Source organism: Mesitornis unicolor, unplaced genomic scaffold (genome assembly GCF_000695765.1).
Source record: "Mesitornis unicolor isolate BGI_N332 unplaced genomic scaffold, ASM69576v1 scaffold8502, whole genome shotgun sequence".
NCBI classification, from domain to species: Eukaryota; Metazoa; Chordata; class Aves; order Mesitornithiformes; family Mesitornithidae; genus Mesitornis; species Mesitornis unicolor.
Window position 1 is genome coordinate 76,398 of NW_010167110.1, and position 10,021 is coordinate 86,418.

The 10,021-nt window shown below is 36.7% G+C and overlaps 1 protein-coding gene across 1 annotated transcript in view; it reads right to left on the reverse strand.

Annotated features, from left to right (window-relative positions):
• LOC104536050 (putative interleukin-17 receptor E-like) overlaps positions 1–8,152 on the reverse strand; it is a 42,645-nt gene extending 34,493 nt beyond the window's left edge. The window contains exon 1 of the mRNA XM_010178571.1: positions 8,051–8,152. Within this exon, the coding sequence (XP_010176873.1) occupies positions 8,051–8,152 (102 nt within the window). The remainder of the gene's footprint in view (positions 1–8,050) is intronic.
• Between the last annotated feature and the right edge of the window lie 1,869 nt (positions 8,153–10,021).

Here is a 10,021-nt window from a genome sequence, read left to right on the forward strand (position 1 = left end):
GCTCTAGAGAGTGGAATTCAGTCTAACCCGGTGTTTGACTTTTTCCCTTGTGTAACTCAAGGCAGCACCACGCTGAATATGCAGGTTTCCCATACTGCCTTGACAAGTCACTAATACTTTCTCACGATCTCCATTTAATCTGTATTTAATAACCTGGAACCATAGGAAAAAAGTGGGTCATAGAATGGGTCAATATTGTTCAGATTCTATCCTGAAATGCTAGGGGCAGAGGGGCTTAAAAACAAAAACGAACTTGCTAATCCCAACCCTGCCAGCATGGATCACAAAGTCAGACTAATATTTAGAACAACAAAGCTCACTTGGCAATAATTTTTTGTAACAGTTTCAAGACTGGAGGCCACATGTCAGGGCTGACTAGCCTTAATTGTGTTTGCTTGAGTTACAGAAACACTCTAGCCACAGCAAAACAAGGAAAATATTCTTAGTACACGTGGGTGAAAAGCTTTCTTTGTAGCTGTAAACTTGAAAATTTGGAAGATAGAAGCTCATTTCCTATTAATATTTGTATTATTGTGGCATCTGGAAGTCTTAATCCTACATCAGAAACCTTATCCGAGAATCCCTGCATACATGCTTTTCCTCTCCTATCAAGAACAACAAAAGCCAAAATGACCTTTCCCTGAAAGAGCTAGCAGTGTGAGGTCATGAAAAATTAAAAATAATTCAAAATTTGCCATGTAGAAAAGCCATCCTGAAAACATCTATACTGTGCATTTAAGCTGAAACACTTACAGTTTGAGTTAACTGATATAGAAGCTAGTTATGAATAAACTTGTAAATGCTAAAGAAAACTAAATTATATAAAATAAAAATAAAAAATTATTACTTGAAAAGTCATTACATAGCCTACTTGTCTTTTTACTGTTAACTCAATTTTCTGGGGTTGTTTTTTGTGGAGAGAAAAGAAAAACATCTATGGAATAAGCATATATTTTGGCTTCATCTTGTGCATATTCCACATACTGCAGTTGCTAAAGTTAGCACCGTCCAATTAAAGGAGGCAGAGGTCCAAAAGAAGGGCTTCCGAAAAGGCAGGATCCCACCAACCTTACAACAGCAGCATTGTTTCACCTGACACTCCTGATGACACTGTTGTCCCTAGAGGCAGCAATAAATCCTGGGCATGGCCTCAGCTTAATAAACCCAGCAGTGTTCAGTACCTTCATATGTTGCTTCACCCTATGTCTCATTTTTAATGATAGCCTTTACTCACTGAAAACCACCTATGCCACACAGTCGCCTAAAAAGTGTATGTGTTTTTTTCCCCCCAAGTGGAAGAGAAAATAAGCTATAAAGGCCAACTGAATGGTAATGCAGATGTGAGCATGCTCTAAAAATTATACTATTATATCATATATACATATATTGAAAATCAGGGAAAAAAAGGAAAAGAACACATACTACTGATCAAAACTAAGAATGAAGCCCAATATTATAATGAGAATTTCAAAAATTAATTTAAAATAAAAAACTACAAATGGGGAAAAATTTTAATACAAAGATAAAAAAATTTGAAAATTAATGGAGAAATTTGTCATTGCAGTCATGGAAGGAAGAACGGCAGGCCAAGGAGATGAGGAAGTGGGAAAAAGATCAAGGAAGTTTGCGTATGTAGGGGTGAAAGGGAAAAATAAAACTAGAGACACTGAAATGTATTAACTACAATAAATTCTATTTCCTCAAAGTTTTTCCAAGAAAAGACAATCAATGCATATCTAGTACTGTACAATGTTGTTTATATGATTCATACTTTCTGAAAATATGCAGGCAAGTGGAGGCAACTCTAAACTCAGTTTTCCAGAAATTATTGAAATTTACCTCACACATTTAAAGGAACTAATTTGAAACATTTTCTTGCTAGAGGAAAAAGCCATAGATAATTTGCAAAGTAAAACTAAAACTCTCTTCATTTTTCCACAGACACTTCCTGAATGAGATTGTATGCTCCATACAGTTTTCATCGTGAGTCCCGTATTTTGAGTGCTGAAAAGGCAGGATATGGATACAGCAAGATATGTCTTTGCCTCTGTTGACTGTTCCAAAGGAAGAAGCTAAATATAATTTGACAAAACATCTTCAGATCCCACAAAAGAGAAAACAATGCATGAAAGCAGAGATATTAGGGTTAGAAAAGAACTCAAGATACCATCTGCTTTACATTTCTGCCTTAGGAAGAATTATCATTATCTGAGACATATCTGACAGATATTTGCTTATCATGTGTAGAGATCTCTATAAGCTCCATAGGCCATCTATTCCAGTGCTCAGCATCATTAGTTAATATGACTTTCCAGCTTATCCATGACTTCAGAAAATTCTGGCCCACTTGTGAAGGCAGGGCTGTGGTGTGTCCGTATCATTTCTGAGTATACATGAATTTACCAGTTCTGTGATCATTGCTAGCCAAGCAGCTCAGAGCTGGTCTGGAATTTCCTCAGAAATGCAGCGCTGTTTAGGCCATATTTTCTGGTTTGTGTTTCTAAGATGGTACATAATTTCCTGGTTTTCAAAAAACAGCCATTGAATGTTAACAAAAGAATTTAAAATATGTTTTACAAGGAAATATATTTTCCTGAGAGTATGAAAACTACTATGAAAACATCTATGCCCGCGTTGATACATAAAAGTTAGGGATCTCTTGTGGGGATGATGGTAATGCAACACAAAGAACTTCAAATGTGGGTTCCTGGTTTGAATAGCCTGGTAGCCACAGCATGGTGCACAGGAATTCATGGCTCCCAGAAATTATACATTTTTCAGTCAAGGATAGGAGGAAACTCCTTTCTTAGATTCAAATTACTGACCTATCTGGGAGTGAGGCCTAGCTTCTCAATGCTGACCCAAAAAGCCAGGGGAGTATCCAAAGCTATCCTTAGAAAGAAGTCTTTTAAAACCTCTTTTTGGCCCTTCTCATTTTTTATCATCCCTGGTTCTCTCCCATGCCCAGCCATTCTGGCAAGAGAGGAAGAACGGGACAGTATAAACAAACATGACAAAGCAAATATACAAATTAAGTTAATCCTAGTCCTTACTGCAAGAAACCCAGCTAGCTCACACCACATGGTCTCATTAAAATTATATTTGATCAAACTACAAGTAGCTTTCCAACTGCAAAGCAGTCAGTCAGACAGCAATATTCTGCAGCTGTGGAAAGCAGGTACTCCCAAATCTCAATATTCACCACTGAGCTTCGGGTCCAAATTGAACAGAAAGATATTTTCCGTCTCTAAGGCCAGGGCTGAGAGATATTTATGAGCTAAAATTCACTGCCAATAATGAAGGTCAGCTGCTCCCATCTTCTGCTGAGCTTGCTTATATATCCCCTAAAAAAAAACCCCAAAACTATATATATATGTATATATGTATCTACCTGCTACTATGGGTATTGATTGCACATACTTATATTGAGCTCTCTGCCTTGTGTGAAATACAGTGCCTTGTGTTTCTGTTTCAGGACACCTTGTCAGGTCCAGTTCCAACATCTGTTTATTTTGTGTTCCCAGTTTTCATGACTGTCTGTAGAGCCTCTGCTCTTCCTACTCCAGTGGCTTACCTCTTTCCAGACCTTGCACCTTTTTTGCAGAGTTCTTGAAAAAGGTAGAAGTGAGAAATTTAAAAAAAAAAAAAAATCAAAACAAAAAATACAAGAGCTACCAGTGCATTTTTTGCAAGTTCTGAATTGCAGAGTTTTCTCCATTTCCAACTCTCTTGAAAGAAGCGGTGGTAGATGCTCTAATAGTGAGGAACATTGGCGAGTTTTCTAAGTCCCTGCTCATACCTGTCACTGGCTGTTTTCTTCTCAGCGGGTGAAGAAATGGGTTGGCACCAAAACATTGGCATAGAACACAGTAGGAAACATGGAAGCCAAGTGTCTCGTGTCATTGCCAAGCTACTTTTGATCCTAAATGCAAATGTAAAATAGTATTCAAGAGATAAGTCACCTGAACTTGCTAAACTGCAGCTCTCCTGACTACCAACAGAGAAGGCAAGCAGCAATATCTAAGCAAATGGGTTAATATCAATCTAATACAGTGACTTAACATGATTGAGCCCCTTAAGTATGACTGCTTTGACTAATGAGTACTTAACTCTTAATTATAGTGTTCAAAGCACTTAATTAAAACACATAATTAAGACATATCACACAGGAAGATCAGCATTATTTTGTACTTGTGAAAACTGGAGAAAGGAAATTACTCAAATAGGGCCACACAAGTGGGTCAACGGCAGGCAGGGATGCAAAACCCAGGCTTTCTAGCTAGGGCATCCTCTCATGGATTGTACCACATCTCTGCAAATATTAGCAGAGGACAGGTTTTCTATTTTTATGCATCTCCTCCAGTCATCAACTATATCGATGCATACACAAAACAGTCTGTGGCGAATCATCTTCCTATGTTGGGACTTCACACTGTATCTCTCTCCCTCACTCACTCTGAGGAAGCCAGGTCTCTGATCAGTCTCATTAGACATTTACCATGTCTAAAACTAGTTTTTTCAAACAGATTTTACAGATTAAACAACTGAATTATGTCACCTAGATTATCATGTCCCTTTTTTTAGAGGCTTGGGATCACTTCTAAAATACTAATTGCTTACCTTAATAGTGAACAAAGAATGGCAATTCACATCAGCTGAGATAGTGGCCTATGGGCTGTATGATATCACTGGTTTTGCAGTGTGTAGTATTCAGCCAGAATGGTCTGATCCATAGCATAAGTATCCAGTAAATAAACACTACATAATTTGACTATGAATAGCATGAACAGGCAGCAGCTATATTGAGAATTTGCTGCTAATAACCTTTATAATTGAAGGGAAATCCCACAATCAGTTTAGGGTTTCCTTCTTTATCCATGGACTTTGGAAGCGTTACTACATTTAATGGCAAACAATACAAATACTATTTCATATTTTTCTGAAAAGTTTTTTTTTTAATGTAGTGCTCTTGATCTTTACCAGCTGTACAGTCAAATTTGGCATAAGCCTGTTTCTTTATGTACAGCCTGCAAACAATGTGGATTGTAAAATGAGCAGGGCACAAACCCAATTTCAATTGCAGGCTGGGATTCCCCTATGCTTTTACAGGGAAATTTGGTTGATAACTGTGTTTGCTATTGGGCAAGGCATGGAGAAGGAAACCATTGTATTTAACCTTTGAATACCAGAATATCATGTGAGGTCTAAAGCCAAGCCATTAAAGTAACGAAGGAGAAATAAATCATAATACATAATAAAAGTTTGTTCCTTTGCCATCATTCAACCCACAATTGTATATTTTCATGCTGTTTAAATTTTCATGTAATACTTGCATAAACATCCAATGTTCTTTTAGTTTTTCCTTTCCTGTACTGAACAGAAGAACAGTTTGTGGTATAGTAATGAACCATAAACTCACAGAATGGTTTGGGTTGGAAAGGACCTTAAAGATCATATGTTCCAACCCCCCTGCCATGGGCAGGGACACCTCCCACTAGACCAGGTTCCCCAAAGCCCCATTCAACCTGGCCTTGAACACTTGCAGGGAGGGGGCATCCACAACGTCCCTGGGCAACCTGTTCAGTGTCTCACCACCCTCACAGTAAAGAATTTCTTCCTAATATCTAATCTAAATCTATCCTCTTCCAGTTTAAAACCATTATGTCTCATTCTATCTCACTACATACCCTGGATATTGCATTATACAAGGCAATGCAAGGATGTCTTGCTGAATACTCACGCTACGATTCAAAAGTTTTAATAAGAGCCGAAATCAAAACAGTTCAGTGTGAATGGTTTGTAGGTCACAAACTTCAAAACAGTTATTTCACTATTTCCCTCTTAATTAAACCAATGCTTTACTCTGATAAGGAGTACCCAAGAAGGTCTAAACTGCTTACAAATATTCAAAGGGCATAGCCACCTTAAAATCTAGTCTGCTGGTCAAACTCAACAGTTTCAGTTATTAAATCTTCTCAAAATGTTCTGATAATACCCATAGCTTGAAAAATGGAGGAAAATGTAGATTAATTACTTTTCATTCCTCTATTGCTTTGTGAAGAACCACACAACCTCATGGTTGACTCTGCACAAAAGAAATCCACTATACAAATCTATGGGAAAACTTCATTAAAAAAAATTTAATTCTCACTTGTAGCAATAGCTGCTACAGAAAACTTCTAATGTTTTAAAATTACAATATCTCATTATCACATTAAGCAAATTGCTAGAAAAAAGGAAATGATTCTTTCCTCTGTGACCTGATGTGCTATAGCAGAAGACAGCATTTATGCAATGCGCATAGACAAAGACAAATTGTAACCCCCGGCTAGCATCCCTATGAAGATCATTGAGTTATAAATTATGGAGAACAAACTGCTCCCTTTTAAAGTAACTCAGGTAGGAATGGGATTGAGGCCACAAACTGTGGTCGGTTATGTATGAAAACTGAAATTACTTCCAAAGGAAAAGGAAGGAGTTTTCTCTAACAAGCTCATCATGAGACTAAAATTCATGTAGCTAAAATGCTTTGCACTATATTGAAAATGCTATGCTGGCAGTAATTTATCCTGTTGAGATCATTATTGTTCCCAGTGAGAAAACATCTTTGTCTCAAAAAGTCATTAATGAATTCAAGATTCTACTGAATATAACTAGCAGAAACATTATGTAGAGAATGTGAACCAAATCCTATCTTTAACATCACAAATGATTGATTGACTCCATTATACTGGAAACAATTCATTTCCCCTGTAATTTAAGAAAAATACACCTTTCTCAGTTATCAGTTATTCAGTACTGTAAAAGTTCCAAAACAAACTCTTAAAGGCAAAGAAAGGGATCCAGTCTACCAAACTTCAGGGTTGTGTCTGTATCTTAGGCATCCAGTGAATCAGTCATCCTAACACACGTGTCTAAGATATGACAGAGAAAGATACCCTTTAAGGTCCTCAGAAGAAAATCCCATCCCCTAGACTGAATCCCATCAAAAAAGGTTGCTATTTCTGTTACATGCTGAGTCTGACACTCACACACTCTGTGGAGGGATAAATTAGAACTGTAAATAATTTCTATTTTAAACTCTCATTGCAACAGACCAAGGAGAATAAATTACTTAAAATGCGTGTGGTTTTGCATTCATAAAAATAAGTACATTAAAAGTATTGAAAAGTGCTCAGGTACATCTAGAGATGAATATTTTAGGATTATATTGTATTATTCTAAAAACATTATCTAAGTGGATAGAGACTACAGAATTTGAACTCAGGAATACTAAACAACTTTAAATATAGAGGTAGGTTTTTCCCTCAATCTAGTATTTTATAAGCATCTTTATTCCTGATATTTTCTAGGATATATGTATGAAATATATAATAAATTACTTTAACACGTACTAACTTAATATTTGGGCAATACCACCACATTTAGACAATCTTTAGTATGTCTCATTGCCTGTCCTAAACACTGACATGTTCAAGCAGAAGTCTGTTCAGACAGTCAAATTCTTTCATGCCATCCATTCCACTTCTCTGTAGCAAGTGCAGTTATCATGCCTTACTGAAAGTCGGATTCCTTGTTATTTTATCCATTTTAAAATTTATCTTTCAATTTACCCTATTCTTAGTTTCAGAATACCGACAAAAGCATAATATCTCCATACCGCCCCCTTGTGGGGATATTTGGAAACATACAAAATTCAAAGCTAATGAAGAGATGGTATGGTTCACACTCCATTTTTATGCACATACATAAGTCATTAAATTTAATATTGCAGTTACATTCATTTCACAAAATGAAAAGCAGGTTTTACTCTTTCTCAGACTTAATTAATTTATTAACAGGAAAGCCAGTGTTTCATATATTCCAAACATAATTAGCAATTTCTGAACCCCCACCCCCCACCCCCCCGTTCATGACAGGAATATAAAGTGAATGTTCATGACAGCTGAAGTATTTTTCCATTTTTACATTCTTGCTTTTCTTACACTTATTTTGGCAGAATACAAGTACTATACTACTAGACAGCAAACAGGAACAAGTAAGAGATTACCTGAGAACATGTAAGTCCACATTCTTCAATCCTGGGAATAATCTGACAATCACAATTCCAAAGCAGAATTATTAGAAGAATCTGAACATGAATACATATCATCCTAGACTGAAAATTAAAAACAAAACCTCAGAAGAAACCTTCTACTCTGACAATTCTCCCTCTCATGTCAAAACTTTAATATGAATTTTAGTCCCTCCCACAGCACCTCTGAGCTCCTCCCTCTAAAACTTTCCAAAGACAGAAAATTGCTAGTTGTGGGAAATATCAGACATGTTCAGCTCATTTCTTATGTTCTGTAGTGAAAAATGGAAAACACAAATTCCTGACAATCACAGTAGAAGCCTTTTCTTCCTGGATTTCATAATGTCAGCTTTAGATCAGTTTTAGCAAATTTCTTTTCTGTAAATTCTATGCATAAACAGGATTTTTGTTTCTAGAGCGATGTACCAATCAGGTTCAGCAAAATCCAAATGCATTCTTACATCTACTAATTTTTCTGGTTTTCTAATGCATTTTTAAAAAAAGAGCTTTTCTGAGGTGGGTAGGTACTCTTGGAAGACTGGTTTCTTTTTTTTTTCATCAGCAGAAAACCCAGATTCTTTTACCCTAGAAACCTGTGCCTTGAACTTATTGCACTTATTATTTAACTGTATCAAGAGAAGCCTCTTGTTCTGTAGCCTATCTCCAGTCTGGGGATTTTCACCACACTGGGAAGCACGCGTGCTTTGCCAAAGCTGATCACCACCAGCTCTGAATGCAGGGCATGAGTCAGTCACCACCCCTCAACACCTGTTAGCATAACAAAATGCTCAGAAGTGCATTTCTGGTGCTACATTGCGTAGTCCCACTACCCATCACCAGGAACAAGCATTCCAAAAAGCACTCTCTCAGCTTCATATGAAGGCTATGTGTGTCATTCCCATAGGTGAAATACGGAGTTTTTCCTTCATAAAGAGGGATTACTCACAACTAGGAGAGGTATCTTTCAGTAGGACAGTGCTGGAACACAAGCCCTCAGTGCTCTTACAAAACCTTTCAGTTTTAACATCAGTTAAAATAGGAAACACACAATTAACACCATCTGCTAGGATCTGGCTTTACCAATATTTTTTTAAATAAACAGGTAAAAGACAATGTCTGCTCTGCCAATGTATCTACTACACAATTAAACTACGTTTATTTACTTTATTTTAAAACTGCTTTCAAATAGTTCAATTGGGTTCCCCCCTTTATCTTGCTTTAGAAAAAAATAGAGAATATCCATTCTCATCTCACCTTTGCCAAAATTACAATGTTACTAATTTCTAGCATATCTACCCTATTTTTTCTAAGATAAGAATCTACCTCATCACTTTCACTATACCCTTTTGTAAGATAGGGGGTTCTCCACAAAATATTCAGTGAGTAGATCAAGGATCATTTACACAATAGCACAGTGATGTTGACTGAATCATAGGAAGCATGATGTCCCTCTACCAAAAAGCCATTTTGACTCTTCTCAGTTTATCATTGACCAGTATGTCTACTGCAAGTAAACCAGTTCAGCACACACCACAGTAAGCAGTTTCGCAATTTCAGTTTCAGTTTATGCAACCCTGTAGAACACTGTTTGATTACTGTTTCAGATACTGGTCTTATTCTTTTGCATTTTTTGTTTTAAACTTAGATCTGAGACAATTCCTCCAACTCACCCTTTAGTAAGTTCCCCTGTAATGAACTCCACTGCAAGTAAGCAAGCACTTCATTTTTTTACTGTGTTATTACGTACACTGAGCAAAAAGCGTCCTTTCATATCTCCATTACTAGTCAGCTCCATAGATTTTTTAGGAGGCTTCCTTCTCAGCTTTGTTTAAAAAGGATGGTATTGACCTTTCTTAAAAATACTGTGTTGGTAGCTGCAAAAATATGTTTTCTTATAGGTGGTATTTTGGGGGACATCTTATACATGTACTGTTCTGAGTTTTCCCT